General features: G+C 43.9%; 1 protein-coding gene across 1 annotated transcript in view; it reads left to right on the forward strand.

The window, feature by feature from the left end:
- Positions 1-20,627, forward strand: part of LOC121004850 (alpha-2-macroglobulin-like protein 1) — a 151,100-nt gene that overhangs the window by 20,805 nt on the left and 109,668 nt on the right. The window contains exons 7-11 of the mRNA XM_040437241.1: positions 5,314-5,470; positions 6,631-6,715; positions 15,431-15,566; positions 16,475-16,589; positions 18,682-18,788. Of these exons, the coding sequence (XP_040293175.1) occupies positions 5,314-5,470; positions 6,631-6,715; positions 15,431-15,566; positions 16,475-16,589; positions 18,682-18,788 (600 nt within the window). The remainder of the gene's footprint in view (positions 1-5,313; positions 5,471-6,630; positions 6,716-15,430; positions 15,567-16,474; positions 16,590-18,681; positions 18,789-20,627) is intronic.

Genomic DNA, 20,627 nt, shown 5'->3' on the forward strand with positions numbered 1-20,627 from the left:
GAGGCGTATCGTCTGTGTCCTCCATATCCCCCCAGCCACACACCAGTGATGGGCCCGAGCTGCGTTGGGTGCCACCCCGCTGTGAACATGCTTCATCCCCATCCTCCTCCTCCTCCTCCAGTAGTGGGCCCTGGCTGGCCAAATTTGTACCTGGCCTCTGCTGTTGCAAAAATCCTCTTTCTGAGCCACTTCTAAAAGACTGGCCTGAAAGTGTTAGAGATGACCCCTCTTCCTCCTCCTCGTCCTGGGCCACATCCTCGCCCCAAGTGTTTTCTCAAGGAGACATAGAAGTGGTATTGTAACGCTGATAACGGCGTCATCGCCACTGGCCATGTTGGTGGAGTACTCGAAACAGTGCAACAGGGCACACAGGTCTCGCATGGAGGCCCAGTCATTGGTGGTGAAGTGGTGCTGTTCCGCAGTGCGACTCACCCGTGCATGCTGCAGCTGAAACTCCACTATGGCCTGCTGCTGCTCGCACAGTCTCTCCAGCATGTGCAAGGTGGAGTTCCACCTGGTGGGCACGTCGCATATAAGTCGGTAAGTGGGAAGGCCGAAGTTACGCTGTAGCGCAGACAGCCGAGCGGCGGCAGGATGAGAACACTGGAAGCGCGCACAGACGGCCCGCACTTTATGCAGCAGCTCTGACATGTCGGGGTAGTTGTGAATGAATTTATGCACCACCCAATTCAGCACATGCGCCAGGCAAGGGATGTGCGTCAAACCGGCTAGTCCCAGAGCTGCAATGAGATTTCGCTCATTATCGCACACCACCAGGCCGGGCTTAAGGCTCACTGGCAGCAACCACTCGTCGGTCTGTTGTTCTATACCCCGCCACAACTCCTGCGCGGTGTAGGGCCTGTCCCCCCAAACACATCAGTTTCAGAATGGCCTGCTGACGTTTACCCCTGGCTGTGCTGAAGTTGGTGGTGAAGGTCTGTCGCTGACCAGATGAGGAGGTGGTAGAAGAGGAGGAGGAAGCCGAGTAGGAAGAGGAGGCAACAGGAGGCAAAGAATGATGCCCTGCAATCCTTGGTGGCGGAATGACGTGCGCCAAACAGCTCTCCGCTTGGGGCCCAGCAGCCACTACATTTACCCAGTGTGCAGTTAGGGAGATATAGCGTCCCTGGCCGTGCTTACTGGTCCACGTATCTGTGGTTAGGGGGACCTTGCCACAGATAGCGTTGCGCAGTGCACACTTGATTTTATCCGATACTTGGTTGTGCAGGGAGGGCACGGCTCTCCTGGAGAAGTAGTGGCGACTGGGAACGACGTACTGTGAGACAGCAAGCGACATGAGCTGTTTGAAGCTGTCCGTCTCCACCAGCCTGAATGACAGCATTTCAGGCCTAAATGTGACACTCACTTATGCACGTCTAATCACAGATGTGCAATATATGAAACAGATGTATTTTTTTCACCCCAGTAAGCAGAAAGCCGTATTTCTGGCCTAAATGTGACACTCACTTATGCACGTGTGAGATTGTGAAACAGCTATTTCTGCATAATGTCTTTACTTAAACTGTCATTTGGCATTCTGGGCGCTAGAGGCCACTGTTTTGCAGCTACAGCAGCACACTCTGAGATTTAAATATGCAAAACAGATGATGACTCATGCTGCTGCCTGTGAGTGAACCAGGAAGTGTGTTGATCTGGCATGGTGGAAGGATTGTGCTGTGAGGGACTGAATCCGATTCCATCCTGGCTTGCAGATGTCTGGCAGTTAATGGACACTCAGAAGAAGGAGAGTAGCTGTAATATCCTTTCTGTATCAAGCTCTTTTGAAAGAGAGGTTGTCCCAGGAAGACCAGTCCAATGTGTGGACAGAAGGCCTCACTATCAAGCAAGGCCGCATGGTTGCTGAGAAGTTAGTGGCCATCTCTGGTAGGCTGCATCCTCGGGCCCAGAACGGACACAGGTCAGTACACCTGGTTACTGATTGCAATATATTGTGTGGCGCCTGAAGTTACAGAGACTAGCCTAGGCCTAGCATTAGTTAGTCAGTAAGGATTTATATCGTTTTTGCTAGGCTGTACTGTACTGGATTGCAGCGCAGTTATTGACTTGCAGGCTCTGCTGCGTTTGCCACCGGCTAGGGGTGTCCTCTGTAGCGGCACAGCACGACTTGCAGGCTCTGCTGTGTCCGTCATCGGCTAGGCCTGTCCATTGGGCAGGGACATTTACTGTGGGTCCGGGATATAGCGTTTCTATGCATGTTTGTATTGCTTTGGTGATGCTTATGTTATTACTTGTCGTTTAAGTAAAGTTTTCTGTTCTTGCATATTAAGCTGGTGTCAGTGTCGCTTTCCTTGTCTGTGACTTCGCTGTACACACGTCTAATCCCAGATGTGCAGTATATCAGAGTTTTTTCACCCCAGTAAGCACAAAGCCATATTTATGGCCTAAATGTGACACTCACTTATGCACGTCTAATCCCAGATGCGCACTATATGAAACAGTTTTTGTTTTTCACCCCAGTAAGCACAAAGCCGTATTTCTGGCCAAAATGTGACACTCACTTATGCACTTCTAATCCCAGATGTGCAGTATATCAGAGGGTTTTTTCACCCCAGTAAGCAAAAAGCTGTATTTCTGGCCTAAATGTGACACTCACTTATGCACGTCTAATCCTAGATGTGCACTATATGGAACAGATGGTTTTTTTTCACCCCAGTATGCCCCAGTATGAGAAAGCCGTATTTGTGGCCTAAATTTCACAGTCACTTATGCATGTCTAATCCCAGATGTGCAGTATTTTAGAGGGTTTTTTCACCCCAGTAAGCAAAAAGCTGTATTTCTGGCCTAAATGTGACACTCACTTATGCACGTCTAATCCTAGATGTGCACTATATGAAACCATGGGCGTAGGAATCGGGGGGGACAGATCCCCCCCAGGAAATAATGCGGGGTGGGGCAGGTATGGTGAAATCCCCCCCAGCGGCAGCGGGGCAATGTGTGCGACGGCTGCGGGACACTGAGATGAGCGCTTCCATTGTGGAAGCGCTCATCTCCATAGTAATCTGTTTGTATCGCCGTCCTCAGGACAACGATGCAAACAGAAGGCTGTGCGGAGGAGCAGGGGAGTGGTGTCCCTTTCCTTGCCGCCCGGCTCATCGCGCCGCCTGGGCCATACACCGTGGGACACAGGCCGGAAGAGGCCTGCAACGGCATTGCTCCAAAGAGGTAAATATAAGTGTGAATTTTTTTTTAAATATATACAATACTTAGTTTTACTGGAACATGATTGGGGGGGCCGGGCCCTGTTATTACTGGCACATAATGGGGGGGTGGCCCTGCTATTACTGGCACATAATGGGGGGGGCCCTGTTATTACTGACACATAATGGGGGGGGCTGTTATTACTGGCACATGATGGGGGGGTCCTGTTATTACTGGAACATAATGGGGGGGCCCTGTTATTACTGGCACATGATTGGGGGGGCTGTTATTACTGGCACATGATTGGGGGGGCTGTTATTACTGGCACATGATTGGGGGGCTGTTATTACTAGCACATGATTGGGGGGCTGTTATTACTGGCACATGATTGGGGGGGGGCTGTTATTACTGGCACATGATTGGGGGGGGCTGTTATTACTGGCACATGATTGGGGGGGCTGTTATTACTGGCACATGATTGGGGGGGCTGTTATTACTGGCTGATGAGAGGAGCTGGGGGGCTGATGAGAGGCGCTGGGGGGGCTGATGAGAGGCACTGGGGGGCTGATGAGAGGCATGGGGCTCTTATCTGAGGTCTGATTGGGGTTCATTCATATTGGGGTCTGAGCTGAGGTGTGATCTGAGGTCTTATTAATATTGGGGATCTTATTGGCGCTGTTAGCTGAGGTCTGATTAACATTGGGGGTCTGATTGGGGGTCTGACCTGAGGTGTAATGAAAAATATTTTTTTCTTATTGTGCCCACTTCCAGCCCGGAGCCCAGCTGCCCAGAGCACTGATCTGGAGCAGCTTGGAGAAAAAGGCCTCACAGTCTCCCACACTCCTTCTGCCCGGCCAAGCCAGCCAGCACCCCTGAGGCCAAGCCAGCCAGCACCCCTGAGTCTTCAGAACTGTAAGTAAATTATATATAAGGGGAGATTATTGTTTCGGCGGGAAGGGGGGGAGGGGGGTGCCAGAGAAAGTACCCGGAATAACTGAAATATATGCCAAATGTTTGGTTAATTTCTGTGACTTGATAAACAAAGAACTGTTACTTTTGCATATTTTTTTGTTGTGAGATTTTTCACACACACACACACTTAAAATTTAACGATATAAACAACTCGCAGTTTACTGAATAAGAATATACCCGGCGAGCAAAAATGCTGTCCCCCCCAGATTTTTGGGGGTTCCTACACCCATGTATGAAACAGATGGGTTTTTTTTCACCCCAGTAAGCAAAAAGCTGTATTTCTGGCCTAAATGTGACACTCACTTATGCACGTCTAATCCCAGATGTGCACTATATGAAACATATGGGTTTTTTTTTAACCCCAGTAAGCAAAAAGCTGTATTTCTGGCCTAAATGTGACACTCACTTATGCACGTCTAATCCTAGATGTGCACTATATGAAAAAAAGTTTTTTTGTAACCCCAGTAAGCAAAAAGCTGTATTTCTGGACTTGCAGACATGCAGATATTCTGTGCTGGTGCACTATCGTTGCATAAAATGGCTGCCGATTATGTATTGATATTGACAAACTGAAGTAAAAAAAAGTTCGTTTTCAGCAGTAGTTGGCTCAGGGCAGGCTTAAAAAAATTGTGCACTGCACCCACAAAACACATTTGCTGTAGAGTAAAAAAGCAGTTCTTCATAAGATTTCTCCCTGATCTCTCCCTCACAGCAGCTGCAGTCTATCCCTACACTAATCCGAGCAGAGTGACGGGCGGCGCTACGTGACTCCATCTTAAATAGAACCTGGGTCACATGCTGCAGTTGGCCAACCACAGCCATGCCAATAGTAGGCATGGCTGTGATGGCCTTTTGGGGCAAGTAGTATGACGCTTGTTGATTGGCTGCTGTGCAGCCTTTCAAAAAGCGCCAAGAAAGCGCCGAACACCGAACCCGAACACAAACTTTTACGTAAATGTTCGGGTCCGGGTGCCGAAAAACCTAAAGTTTGGTACGAACCCGAACTTTACAGTTCGGGTTCGCTCAACTCTACTCTTCATCACTATTTATCTAAGTAAGGCACTGGAATTAATGAGAAACCTGAAAAATGAGCTCACTTTACCTTCTATGAAGTACAGCACACTAACATGCCTTAATACTGTACATGGCTTTATTCATTCAAAATGTGACCATTTACTACAGGATCCAAATAATAATCGGATTGGGCAATGGTTGGATGTCTCCCCATACCAAGGGATTGCAGATTTAACTTTTCCTTTGGCAAATGAGCTACCACTAGGAGAATACACCATAAATGTACCCAACAGACACACAACTACATTTCATGTATCTGAATATGGTAAGTATCTGCTTAATTTGTGTAGAGTGTAGTTTTTACTTTCATTGAATAGAGAATGGTGTAACTAGCTAATTTCTAAATCATTTCATTTAAAAAACAATGTCTGTATCCACCTGAGAAAAATGCTGTAAAGTCATAGCCACCTAAATTGGAGTCCACTGCCCTTTGTCAGGCAAAATCTGTCCCTAGTAGAGACATAGTAGACAGTTAAAAGAAAGTGAGGCATGTCAGAGCTGGCTGAGATCTTGAGTCTGATTAAATAACTACGTCTACACTGCTTCTGAACATCATAGGAGGGTCCTGCATTTCTGTAAGTGTGATTTTACCCTCCTTATCTGTTCTATGAGCTCCCGGAGCTAAAAAAAAAAGAAAAAAAAACATCAGTCAGAAGTAAGGGAAAGAACGTCATAGCGGTACAGTGCTGGAAGATTTCACAGAAGGGAGAAACCCTCTGCTTCTGAGAGAAATGCATCTTGCTATGCAGCTGCAGAGGGCAATAATTAACCAGATCATGCAGTATAAAGGTTCAGATGAATTATAGTTACAGCAAAGTTATCACAGATTGTATGTCTTGTAATGTGTTGTGCACCTGTGTAATGATCACTTGGTTAGGATGGATTTTTAGAGTACATGCTATTTATCAGCACAGCTAAAAGTGTTATCCCATGAACTGCTTTCCAGTATATTTTTCACTCTTTTTAACTTCTTTATGACGTCACTGCAGCTCTAGCATCCTCACTTTCTGTGGGTGGCAGCAGCTCCTCCCATGCAACCACCAATTACCTGCAACCACCAATTACCTGCATCTCTCAGGAGTGCTTTTGCAGTCAGCTCCTAATAACCTCTTCTCCTCTCTTTATGCCCTGTGTAAAAAATAGTCCCTCACACACAGCCCCAGTGAGTCTACTAATTAATAGCATTATGGTACATAACCCCCCCTTCCACCCCCAATTTCCTTCTCCTCTGTTAATAGAGATATATAGTTATATATATCTATGTAATTAGATTAGAAGTAGACATTTTGGGGTGGGAAGGAGGTGGGGTGAAGACTCACAGAGCCAAGTTGCAGTTCCATTGATCATTATGCCTCTTTGTAATTTGGATATGTTTGACTTTGCATGTAAATTATATGCAATGATGCTCCATTTTTTTCCTTTTAGTTCTTAAAAGATTCAGTGTTAAGACTGACTTTCCAGGCAGTGTATCTCTGATGGATACATCCTTTAACGTGAAAGCATGTGGAAGGTAGTTGTCCAATGTTCATATATTATTGTAGCTATATTGGAAATATAGTTAAAAAAAAAAAAAAGGCACACAGGTCGGCACTAACAATGCAAATAAAATATAAAAAACAGCCTTTAGTACGTTGCCTTTCTTTTGGTGCGTCGCGAGTTCCAGTAGTGAAGTGGGTAATGTTCACATCTATAGATGCGTTTTCTTTAAATGGACCGCGCTGCTCCAGGACAAAGCTGAAAAATCCTCCCTTCCAGATCTCACAGGGATTTCATGGACATGGGTAAGCAGTCAGTTCACTCGGATTCACCTTTCCTCTAGGGAACCTTTTGAGAAATCAAGGTGCCGCCAATAGTGAAGTACAATCACAAAAGTTCCAACTGCAAGGTTTTATTATACTCACAAGATGGATATGGTAACAAGCAGTATACACAAATCATTCACCCGACCCAGGTTTCGCTTTAGGAAGCTTCGTCTACCCCTGACGAAGCTTCCTAAAGCGAAACCCGGGTCGGGTGAATGATTTGTGTATACTGCTTGTTACCATATCCATCTTGTGAGTATAATAAAACCTTGCAGTTGGAACTTTTGTGATTGTACTTCACTATTGGCGGCACCTTGATTTCTCAAAAGGTTCCCTAGAGGAAAGGTGAATCCGAGTGAACTGACTGCTTACCCATGTCCATGAAATCCCTGTGAGATCTGGAAGGGAGGATTTTTCAGCTTTGTCCTGGAGCAGCGCGGTCCATTTAAAGAAAACACAGGTCGGCACTACTCACTTGTCCGTAAGGAGAAGCCTTGAGAAAGTGTTGAGAGATGCGAAACAGCCGTAGGCCGCATGTTGGCTGTTCTATCCATCCCTATGTGCACTGTATGTGATGGAATGAATAAAAGACAAGCCTTTATCGGATAATGCCACTGGATTTCTTCTCTTTGTTATTACTTATATCTGAATTATAGCTCCAAAAGTTGGTGTACATAGAAGAGAGGGGGCCCCTATTATGATGCCAGGTTTTGCTCTTCCAGGACAGAGGGCTATATCAAACACGATATAAATAAGGGTGCGTTCATCTGAAAACCAAGTGGAGATTCTGCATGGTAATAAACAGTTGTCATAAGGCCCCTTTACACTGCTCAATAGAGCAGATGAATGTCAGGAAGAAGGCCATCCTTCCTGTCAATTGCTTGCCCGTCAGTGCAGGAGACTGCTATAGTCAGTGGAGGAGACTGCTACAGTATGAGGAGGTATGATCTCTAATGCCATCTTTCCTCCTCATACAGAATCATTTTTTGCCGGCAGCAGAGTGGGTTTAGAAAGTACAATCTGCTGCCGGCAAACTATGATGAGGTGTCTGCACCAATGATCCTACTACATGATGAATGAGCATTTCGCTTATTCATCAGGTAATTGGCAGCACTTTATATCAGCAGATTATCGCTAAATAGTGTTCTAACACAGTTTTATGGGGTTTTTTCCACATCGTTTGCTATGCGATAAAACTGACCTGTTACTTTCATTCTCTGGGTCAGTACAATTACAATGATGCAACATAGGTAAAGTTTTTCTTGTGTTTAAATTCTGATTTTTTTTTTTTTACTTTTGTACGGATCTGTGTGAGGACTCATTTTTGGTGGGGTGATCTGTACTTTCTGGTGTTTATAACTTTTTCACCAATTTTTATTAAAAAAAAATTGTGGGAGGTGAAGCGACTAAAAACCGGTAAATTGTTTGTTTGTTTTTTTTCCATCTCACTGTTTGTCGTATGGGATAAATATTTTTATATTTTAATAGTATGGGCATTTTTTGTATTTTTTTTTATTGTTTATGTATTTAAATTTTTATTTCGGGCAAAACCTTATTTTTTTCTTTTTTCTTTTTTTTTTTTACACTTTTTATTAGTTCACATAAGGGACTATTAAAGGGTTTCTATCACTTGGTATGACATAATTAGCTGTCAGACACTAGCGATCTGCTAGTGTCTGCTCTGGCCAACCATCCTACTATAATCACTTGTGGGGCAGCGGTTTTGCTAAAAAACTAACTTTTATAAATATGCTAATGAGCCTCTAGGTGCTATGTGGGCGTCATTAGCACCTAGAGGCTCCGTCTACCTTCATACACAGCCGCCGCCCAGCGCGTCCCTCCAGCCCGCCCATGTCCTCCTCCATGTGACGCAGCGGATGAGTTCTCGCGCATGCGCCGTGCGCGGCTGTATTCGGCGCATTTGAGATCTCAGCTCGGAGCGGTCAGACATTCAATGCGCATGCGCCGAATACAGCCGCGCATGCGCATTGAATGTCTGACCGCTCCGAGCTGAGATCTCAAATGCGCCGAATACAGCCGCGCACGGCGCATGCGCGAGAACTCATCCGCTGCGTCACACGGAGGAGGACATGGGCGGGCTGGAGGGACGCGCTGGGCGGCGGCTGTGTATGAAGGTAGACGGAGCCTCTAGGTGCTAATGACGCCCACATAGCACCTAGAGGCTCATTAGCATATTTATAAAAGTTAGTTTTTTAGCAAAACCGCTGCCCCACAAGTGATTATAGTAGGATGGTTGGCCAGAGCAGACACTAGCAGATCGCTAGTGTCTGACAGCTAATTATGTCATACCAAGTGATAGAAACCCTTTAAATAGTTTTTATTTTTAATATTGCTTTTCTCATAGACCCCAATGCATTAGGGGTTAAGGAATTGTTGCAGAGGAACCTGTAGAGGACACTGCAAATATGTAATATGCTCTTCACATTAAAAAGACAATAAAACTATAAATTATTTATGGGGAAAAAAATCTTACTGACACCAAGATATGCAGATGGCCATATGAAAAAAATTAAAGGGGTTTTGTAACTTCAACAAGTGGAATTTATTATGTAGAGGAAGTTAATACAAGGCACTTACTAATATATTGTGATTCTCCATATTGCCGTCTTTGCTGTCTGGATCCGTTTTTCAATCAAATTATACACTGCTCATTTCCATGGTTACGACCACCCTGTAATCCATCAGTGGTGGTCGTACTTGCATACTATAGGAAAAAATGCATTTTTTTCTGGTGACCAGGACCAGCTCACATAGGCTACTACTTTTTTTACAGTATGCAAGCACGGCCACCGCTGATAGACTCCCCTGCTTAACGGAAACGGGACGGATCCGTTATGCAGCCCATAGACTTCTAATATGATGGAATGAATAACCTCTAAAGGCATTCTGTTATGCATTCCGTCATAAAATTGCGTTATGGTCCGTAGTAACGGAATCCATAATGCAATTCTGCTTTTACCAGTGAACGAATTTGCAAACGAATTTCATAAGCGGAAATTCGCTCATCTCTAGTCATAACCATGGAAATGAGCAGTGTATAATGTGATGGAAAATTAATACAGCCAGCAAAGGAGGCAATATGGAGAATAACAATACATTAGTAAGTGCCTTGTATTAAATGTCTCTACATAATAAATGCTATTTGCTGAAGTGACAAACCCCCTTTAAGCTAAAATAACAAATGGATTGAAAGGTTGAATAAAAAAAAAAGTATAAAAATAGATATCAAGCTATGTCTTATGGTTGCATAAAAAATCCAAACAATATCTCAATAATTGATGAATGCATGCACATTGTGTTTATGAGACTACTAGCTGAAGGACCCGACTTCGCTCGGGTATATTTAATCTATTTAATTTAATGTTTGTGTGTGTCGTTAAAAGATATCAACACTATCCACTATAACAGTGACATCTACAGCACCCCGCCCCCAAAACAGTGACCTCCACAGCTCCCCACCCCTTAACACTGACCCCCACAGTGCCCTGTCTCCTTAAAATGGGACCTCCACAGCAGCCCACCCCTTTAACTTTGACTATTAAAGCAGCCTGCCTCTTTAACAGAGAGTTCCACAGCACCCCACCCCCTTGACAGTGACCTCCACAGGGGCCCGCCCCTTTAACAGAGACCTCCACAGTGACTGCCCCTTTAACAGTGACTGCCACCATACCCCGCTCCCTTAACAGTGACCTCACAGTACCCCGCTGCCCCTTTAATAGTGGCCTCCACAGTCCTCTCCTCCCTTACCAGTGACCTCCACAGCGGCCTGCCCCCTTAACAGTAACATCCACAGTGCCCTCCCCTTTAACAGTGACCTCCACAGCGGCCGCCCCTTTATTAGTGAACTCCACAATACCCCGTCTCGTTAACATTGATTTCCACAATAACCCGCCCCTTTAACAGTGACCTCCACAGAGCTCCGTTCCCTTAAAATGTGACTTCCACAACACCCCACCCCCTTAACAGTGACCTCTACAGCACTCGCCCCTTAACACTGACCTCCATAGCGGACCGTCCCCTTAACTGTGACCACCACCGTTCCCTGCCCTTTAACAGTGACCTCCACAGCATCCCGCCCCCTTAACAGTAACCTCCACAGCGGCCACCCCTTTATTAGTGACCTCCACAGTCCCCCATCTCCTTAACAGTGATATCCATAACACCCCGCCCCCTTAACAGTGGCCTCTACAGCAATCTGCCCCTTAACACTGACCTCCATAGCGGACCATCCCCTTAACTGTGACCTTGACAGCAGCCTGCCCCTAGGGTGGCCAGAGGTTCAGTTTTAGGCCGGACAGTCCGGCTTTCAGACTCCCTGTCTTCCGTCCGGCACAGGGCCTGGACGGACGCAGGGATGTCCTTTTGAGCAGATCACTCTCAGACAGCAGCACTGTTGGATCGGGGGCATGGCTTAGCGGGACCTGGGGGCGGGGTTTTTAAGTCCATCTTTTGAGGGTGGCCTGAATGGCCACCCTACCTGCCCCCTGAACTGTGACCTCCACAGCACTCCACTCCCTTAACAGTGTCATTCACAACCCCCTGCCCCTTTAAAGCTGACCTACAACAGTGAAGAAAAATGGCTGGGTTGTTATGGAAACCTGGTGTAAAACTGTGTGTATGTGGAGACTAAGGACCTGCGAGCTTCTATTGGCTGATAAGGGACATGTGACCATGTGTATGTGCAGCGAACGGGGGTTGTGGCCGGGGGTCCTTTAAAGTGAAAGTTTTTGTTGTGATGCTAGTTGCATTAAAGCAATAGGGGTGAAGGGCCACTTTTTAATGATGGTGGTTGGTACCCAGGGTAGGAAAGCCAGAGTGGTGTAGGGGGGCCTAATGTCCCTTAGTGGTGTAGCACTTGTCACAGTGCTCCTACCTGGATATCCGGGAAGCCCAAGCGTGGCCATCCGCTGCATAAAAAGGAGTAGTTAGTTGGTTGGTGGGATGAAGAAATAAATTGAGTCCAGACCTTGTGATGAACTTGATAACAGCTTTACTTGAATTAACTTTCATCAGGCAACAATCTTCCAACTTTATCTTGGTCACCAGCATGCTTTGGCGTAAATTCTGGCAGGCATAATCACTCGGCTCTGCTACATCAGTTACTCTCAGGCTCTGCTGTGCTGTCAGGATTAAATAGGAACTTTTCCTTTGCTGTATGCTGCAACTTAACTTTGTCATCTGGTCTGTCTCTAGCTTTCTTTATCCAGGGAGCTTTTTTCCTACTGGCTTCTTAGGCTTCAGGCTTTGGCCTCTGTGTCCAGCAGAACTGAAGGTGCTCTGCTGGCTGGAACACAGCCTTACCCCAGCAGGGGGAAGCTAGACATGACCTCTCCCCTAGAAGGGGTAAGCTAGACTGTCCCTGTAGCTCTTCCATTGTTGCCGCCATCTGCTGGTGAACCAGGCACATTACATATAATATAAATAGTTGCATAGAAAAGAACATGCACATTATACAGGACCTGGGAATCAATGCATAGGATGACTTCATATTAACCATAAGAGATGGTTGAGAGGTGTAAAAGGTACTAATGCACCTCTGGGGAGTTACATATGGCAGTTGGGATATGAAGAGAAAGACCTGCAGGCTTCTATTGACTAATGTAGGTCATATGATGTGACATATTTGCATTTTTTTGGAATATCTCAGGAACGATATGTGCTAGAGAGCTGAGACCTGGCCTCCAGGACACCTGATGTACCTGTGTGCCAAATTTCGTGATTGTAAATGCGACGGTGCGGATTCCTTTAGCGGACATACACACACACATACACTCAGCTTTATACATTAGATTTGTACTGTATGCAACCATCATATGCATTATGTAGATTTATGCATTTTTTTCTTTATACACTTTATAGTTATTTGTGTTTTTGATCTGCGTGTTATAGTAGTTTATGAGAGGCAATCAATAACTCATAATTTACAGCATAAGGCTACATTCACACGACTGTATAAATAAGTCCGCATCCGGTCTGCAATTCATTTCACTGGGGCCGCAAAAGATGTAGACAGCACACAGTGTGCTGTCCGCATTCGTAGTTCTGTTCCGCAGCCCCGTAAAAAAGGATAGAGCATGTCCTATTCTTAGGAAACAAAGAGAGGATTTGCACCAACAAGAAATGCTACTGACTAAACAGGGGAGTCATACATGCAGGTATTAAAAGCTGAGACTTCCGCCAATATGTTCCAGTCAGGAAGATATCAGAGCCCATCACTGCACCACGTCACGGTCACTCAGCACGGCAGAGGGTCCTAGCCGCTGCTCTAACTATGGTGTGAACACGGTCTGGGGGTGTTGTAATTCAGCTCACAGCCAAGCTTCCACACAAAGGCCCAGCATGAATACTGTGGCAGTGCAATGTGAATGAGGCCAGGCTGTGAGCCACACCTATACCAGACCATGTGATGGAGGTTACCAGGTGCAACAGAGTGTCCAAACACACCCAAATCTAACAAGACAAAAACACAGAAATGAAGTGGCAATTCTGGAGGAGCTGCTCAGCCCCTGACACTGTGGCGTGTCTATTTAATGGAGGAGCAGCCCCACCGCATGTGGACCGCAATAATCGACTAACCCCAGCAAAATATGCATACAATGGAGGACGTCGACGCGGTCCACATGCACCACAAGAGCAAACTACACAGAATGTAGTAAATAAACATAGGAAACAAAGAGAGGATTTGCACCAACAAGAAATGCTACTGACTAAACAGGGGAGTCATACATGCAGGTATTAAAAGCTGAGACTTCCGCCAATATGTTCCAGTCAGGAAGATATCAGAGCCCATCACTGCACCACGTCACGGTCACTCAGCACGGCAGAGGGTCCTAGCCGCTGCTCTAACTATGGTGTGAACACGGTCTGGGGGTGTTGTAATTCAGCTCACAGCCAAGCTTCCACACAAAGGCCCAGCATGAATACTGTGGCAGTGCAATGTGAATGAGGCCAGGCTGTGAGCATAAAAAGGAGTAGTTAGTTGGTTGGTGGGATGAAGAAATAAATTGAGTCCAGACCTTGTGATGAACTTGATAACAGCTTTACTTGAATTAACTTTCATCAGGCAACAATCTTCCAACTTTATCTTGGTCACCAGCATGCTTTGGCGTAAATTCTGGCAGGCATAATCACTCGGCTCTGCTACATCAGTTACTCTCCGGCTCTGCTGTGCTGTCAGGATTAAATAGGAACTTTTCCTTTGCTGTATGCTGCAACTTAACTTTGTCATCTGGTCTGTCTCTAGCTTTCTTTATCCAGGGAGCTTTTTTCCTACTGGCTTCTTAGGCTTCAGGCTTTGGCCTCTGTGTCCAGCAGAACTGAAGGTGCTCTGCTGGCTGGAACACAGCCTTACCCCAGCAGGGGGAAGCTAGACATGACCTCTCCCCTAGAAGGGGTAAGCTAGACTGTCCCTGTAGCTCTTCCATTGTTGCCGCCATCTGCTGGTGAACCAGGCACATTACATATAATATAAATAGTTGCATAGAAAAGAACATGCACATTATACAGGACCTGGGAATCAATGCATAGGATGACTTCATATTAACCATAAGAGATGGTTGAGAGGTGTAAAAGGTACTAATGCACCTCTGGGGAGTTACATATGGCAGTTGGGATATGAAGAGAAAGACCTGCAGGCTTCTATTGACTAATGTAGGTCATATGATGTGACATATTTGCATTTTTTTGGAATATCTCAGGAACGATATGTGCTAGAGAGCTGAGACCTGGCCTCCAGGACACCTGATGTACCTGTGTGCCAAATTTCGTGATTGTAAATGCGACGGTGCGGATTCCTTTAGCGGACATACACACACACATACACTCAGCTTTATACATTAGATTTGTACTGTATGCAACCATCATATGCATTATGTAGATTTATGCATTTTTTTCTTTATACACTTTATAGTTATTTGTGTTTTTGATCTGCGTGTTATAGTAGTTTATGAGAGGCAATCAATAACTCATAATTTACAGCATAAGGCTACATTCACACGACTGTATAAATAAGTCCGCATCCGGTCTGCAATTCATTTCACTGGGGCCGCAAAAGATGTAGACAGCACACAGTGTGCTGTCCGCATTCGTAGTTCTGTTCCGCAGCCCCGTAAAAAAGGATAGAGCATGTCCTATTCTTGTCCGCAATTCTATGGTAGCGGCGGCCATATGCGGTCCGCAAATTGCAGAATGCATACGGGCATGTATCTCTGTTTTGCAGATCCACAAAACACTACGGTCTTGTGATTGTAGCCTAAAGAAGTCTGATGAGACAGTTTTATTGCCATTTTTGCATTATAAGAGTCTTTGACTGTTGAGGGCACTCGACTCCTTTCACATTATGGTACATCACAGCTGAGCCAGCGACATACTTAATATTCTTCATGTTATCCTCTGTATTTCAGTTATTCGTATGGAAAGCCAGTTTCAGGTTCTTTTTCGGTCATTGTCTGTAAAAGAGGCATAGAAGCATTATATATGAATCTCCATGACGAAGACATTAAAGATGTGAGCAATTGCCAACAGATAATAGGAGTGCATGTAAGTTGGAATAAAAATTAAAATAATCTAACCTCACTGGCAGAGAAACATTTTAATACTTTTATTATGCATTCAACACTCAGACGCCTCCCAAAGTTTTGTAGACCACCACAGGGTGAAGAGAAGATTGAAAAAGTAGGCTAAGCAAGTGTTCTACTCTCTCTTTTAACATCTATGGGAGTTAGAATAGTAATGTGAGTGCAAGTGAATGGGCCCTCTGTTCTCCCAATAGCGGGGACCCCAACTATCAAAATATACGACATTAAGATTCCAGCAAAGTCCACTCCAGTATTTGAGCATCCCTTATTCATCTCCAAACAAATCTCAACTTTAACTTGTTACTCCCTCTGTTAGGCCTCCTGCACACGACCGTTTTTTCCCCCCCGTTTACTGGACGTTTTTTGCGTTCCGTATACAGAACCATTCATTTCAATGGTTCCCGCAAAAAAAGGAATGTACTCCGTATGCATTCCGTTTCCGTTTTTCCGTTCCGTTTAAAGATAGAACATGTCCTATTATTGCCCGCAAATCATGTTCCGTGGCTCCATTTAAGTCAATGGGTCCGCAAAAAAAAAAAAACACATACGGAAATGCATCCGTATGTCTTCCGTTTCCGTTCCGTTTTTTGCTGAACCATCTATTGAAAATGTTATGCCCAGCCCAATTTTATCTATGTAATTACTGTATACTGTATATGCCATACGGAAAAACGGAACGGAAAAACAGAACAGAAACGGAAACACAACGGAAACAAAAAACGGAACAACGGATCCGTGAAAAACGGACCGCAAAACACTGAAAAAGCCATACGGTCGTGTGCAATAGGCCTTAAAAAGGACTATTACCCTTCCATTTTGGCCTGTGCCTTTTTGCACCCTTTTCTTAATATTTGTTTGTTTCCTTGCCAGCCGGATGCCAAAGGGTGTTTATCAAGAGAGATTGACCTTACTTCTTTGAATATCTCAAAACTAAGTCCACATGAGCTTTTACATGTCAGGATTTCACTGACAGATGACGTTTCAGGTGAGTTGTGCTGTGTATAAGCAATTGCTGTCCTTGAAATATCATGGAGAACACCAACTTCAGGCAATAAACACCTTCAGGGCAATTTTGTATCTATGATTACATTTTACTCATTTGGGGCTAAACATAATTGCTTCAGGTGGTCTTTATAAAAAAAAAAAATTCGGTCAAATTTTAGATACTGGGATTGAAAAAAAATCAGTCTTGCTCCTTATAGTTGTCTTAGGGCTCATTCAGACGGCCGTATGCTGCCCTCAAAAATACTGAATGCTATCCGTTTTTTTGCGGATCCGCAAAAAAAACGGAAAGCATTCAGTATTTTTGCGGACCCATAGACTTCAATGGGGCCATGTCCCGATTTTCACGGCTAAGTATAGGACATGTTTCATTTGTTTTGCGGAACCCTGGAATAGAAAAGGGCCTCATAGAAGTGAATGGGTCAGCATCTAATCCGCAAAAAAATGGATCCGCATTTTTGCAGATAGCTTACGGCCGTCTGAATGAGTCCTTGCAGTCAGATACAGGTTTGTGTGAAGAAAGATGCAGTGACGTGCACAGAGACATGAAAATACACAGTTCTTGGCCAAGGCAGCCAATCACTGAGTTAGACCACTGAGGACATCAATTGGCTGCAGCAGTCACATGCCGTATACCGACACATCACTGCTGCAATTTGTACAGGCATTTGGAGTGTTAGTTCAGTAACAGTTATCTCAAAAATCCCCTTTAAAGCAGCGCAAAGGTAGAATTAATTTGATTATTTTTAATTTTTTTATGTGTTTCTATAGTTTGTGTTCTTTTATTGTTGAAGGGAATTTCTGTAGACTATTGCTGTCTCCAGGCAGAGGCAAACTATCCCCAAAGAACAGAGAATGCTAAAATAAGAGCCTTCTCTATGTGTTTTGGGTTGCTATCCTGCCTTATGGACTCCAGTAAGACTATAGAGTTGTAATCTGTCATTAAATCCTCTGCCTTCTAATGTTAATGAGATGACTCTGTTGACTCAGTCCTAGGCTATAGTGTAAAGCCAAAAAATAAGCTGCAGAAAACAGACTATGGTCTATGCTCTAGTGGTTACTGCAAAAACAATAAGATTTTCCATTAGTCCCTATAATTGATTTAAATTCAGAGAAGAAACAAGAAACATATTGAGGCTAAGAAATATTAGGTGAAAATGACTGAATTGCAGTATAAATATTTAATATGCAGGAAATTCTCGTTACTAATATTTGCAAGCATTGTTGTATGAAGCTCATCATAATTTACCTTATCTTGCATTTTTTGTTTTGTTTATTTGGAAACATTGAGGTAACATCACACAGCACTAAACCAAATATAAAGCAACTTGCAAGCAACCCCTTGAAAGGAATCTGTCAGCTCCAAAACATCCTCCAAGCTAGAGCAAGAGGTGTACAGCGTAAGTGACGCCGAGTTTGTTTATGTCATTTTTATCTTCATACTCCCTTGCATTCTGACTCTGTGCTCTGACAAAACAACATTAAAATGCACTAAGAGGACTCCCAGGCTCACGCACATAATGGAGAAGACTCATAGAGGAGGAGTCCTCCCAATGCATTTTACTGCTGGTTTGTTGGAGCACAGGGTTGGAATGCAAGGGTGTATGAAGATAAAAATTACATTGCAAGACCCACAGCAATTCCAAAAACAATGCCGGCACATAAACGAGTCCAGCAGGAAGGTTGTTTGCTATGGCAGATTTTGACCAGATCTACTGCAGAATATCCACTGTGGACGCTTCAATGTATCTGCACCCTTGCTTTTTTTTTGTTACCCATTCTCTGCAGGTTAGGAGATGACACCTCTGATAAACATGTGCCTTATTTATCATACCATTATTCATCCAGCTTCTTAATCTTTACTTTAAAAAAAAAAAATAATTAAAGAAAGAAAAAAAACACACACTGCTCATATTGGTTCTGTAAATGAGTATTACAATGTATAGCTGTCAATTTCATCATTGGGGTGCAATAAAAGTGCAAGTACTATAAGTCGATTATGAATTACATGATGCCCTGCTCAAATTTCTATCTTATTTTAATAATCCTAATTTGCTCTATGCTTCCATTAACAGGCCACACTGAAAAAACTGAAGGTTTTGCCTTAATTGCAGCTAATCTACAAATGAAGTTTGAGGATATTCCTCAGTTCTACCAAAAAGGAATTCCATTCACTGCCAAGGTGATGAGATAAGTATAGGCGGGACTGTTTATTGTTTTTTTTTTGTTTTTTTTTTAAAGAGGGCCCTGGACAAAAAACTAATTAAGGTTTTTTATACAAAATTGGGATGCACTATAAGGCATCATGCACGAGACACGGAGTCTGTGCTGCCATGCGATACCTTGTTGGATACCATATATACAGTACAGACCAAAAGTTTGGACACACCTTCCCATTCAAAGAGTTTTCTTTATTTTCATGACTATGAAGGCATCAAAACTATGAATTAACACATGTGGAATTATATACATAACAAACAAGTGTGAAACAACTGAAAATATGTCATATTCTAGGTTCTTCAAAGTAGCCACCTTTTGCTTTGATTACTGCTTTGCACACTCTTGGCATTCTCTTGATGAGCTTCAAGAGGTAGTCCCCTGAAATGGTCTTCCAACAGTCTTGAAGGAGTTCCAAGAGATGCTTAGCACTTGTTGGCCCTTTTGCCTTCACTCTGCGGTCCAGCTCACCCCAAACCATCTCGATTGGGTTCAGGTCCGGTGACTGTGGAGGCCAGGTCATCTGGCGCAGCACCCCATCACTCTCCTTCATGGTCAAATAGCCCTTACTTTCAAAGTTTTCCCAATTTTTCGGCTGACTGACTGACCTTCATTTCTTAAAGTAATGATGGCCACTCGTTTTTTTATTTACTTAGCTGCTTTTTTCTTGCCATAATACAAATTCTAACAGTCTATTCAGTAGGACTATCAGCTGTGTATCCACCTGACTTCTCCTCAACGCCACTGATGGTCCCAACCCCATTTATAAGGCAAGAAATCCCACTTATTAAACCTGACAGGGCACATCTGTGAAAGTGAAAACCATTTCAGGGGACTACCTCTTGAAGCTCATCAAGAGAATGCCAAGAGTGTGCAAAGCAGTAATCAAAGCAAAAGGTGGCTACTTTGAAGAACCTAGAATATGACATATTTTCAGTTGTTTCACACTTGTTTGTTATGTATATAATTCCACATGTGTTAATTCATAGTTTTGATGCCGTCAGTGTTAATCTACAATTTTCATAGTCATGAAAATAAAGAGAACTCTTTGAATGAGAAGGTGTGTCCAAACTTTTGGTCTGTACTGTACATACAGCACTATTCTCTGCTAGGAGCCTGGCTTTTTTTTTTTTTTTTAATTGACAATTTTTATTGTTTTTATATTTATCATAGCATATTACAGGCTTTAAATCAGAATACAACGATATTACAAGTGACATAAAAGCAGGCTATATATGTAGTCGAGAGAATCATCACAAGTTTTTGTAACAGACGGGCAATATAGCCCAACATTGACAGGCATTAGTTACTGATAAGCTTGAATAGATTTCTGTTCAAATAGAATGACACGGATCCAAAGGCCCCTTTCCAGTGAGGAGGTAAAATGGACATAGGGGTAAGAATAGGTGTAGATGTGGGATACATGGGGCTACCACTTTCTGCTCGAGAGAGTACGGGCAGGCGACCCTTAACAAATATGAGCATATGTATATAATTTAGTTACGTAAATCCTCTATATTCTTTCCATGGGGACCAAATTTTTAAAAACTTGGGCCTAGAGTGTGATTCCCAATGTGAAATTTCCTCCAATCTGTATATCTGGTCTACTTGATTGATCCAATGATCAATACTGGGGATGTCTGAAGAGAGCCAATGTGTGGGCAAGAGTAATCTGGCTGCTGCTATTAGGAGTAAAAATAGAGAAGTTTTATGTGATCCCACTTTCTCCATCCGAAAGGAGACAAGAGCTGTTTCAGGCGTACATGGGAGAGATGTCTGACATATCTTATTGCAAAGTTGGAGA

Source organism: Bufo bufo, chromosome 6, assembly GCF_905171765.1.
Source record: "Bufo bufo chromosome 6, aBufBuf1.1, whole genome shotgun sequence".
Taxonomy (NCBI): Eukaryota; Metazoa; Chordata; class Amphibia; order Anura; family Bufonidae; genus Bufo; species Bufo bufo.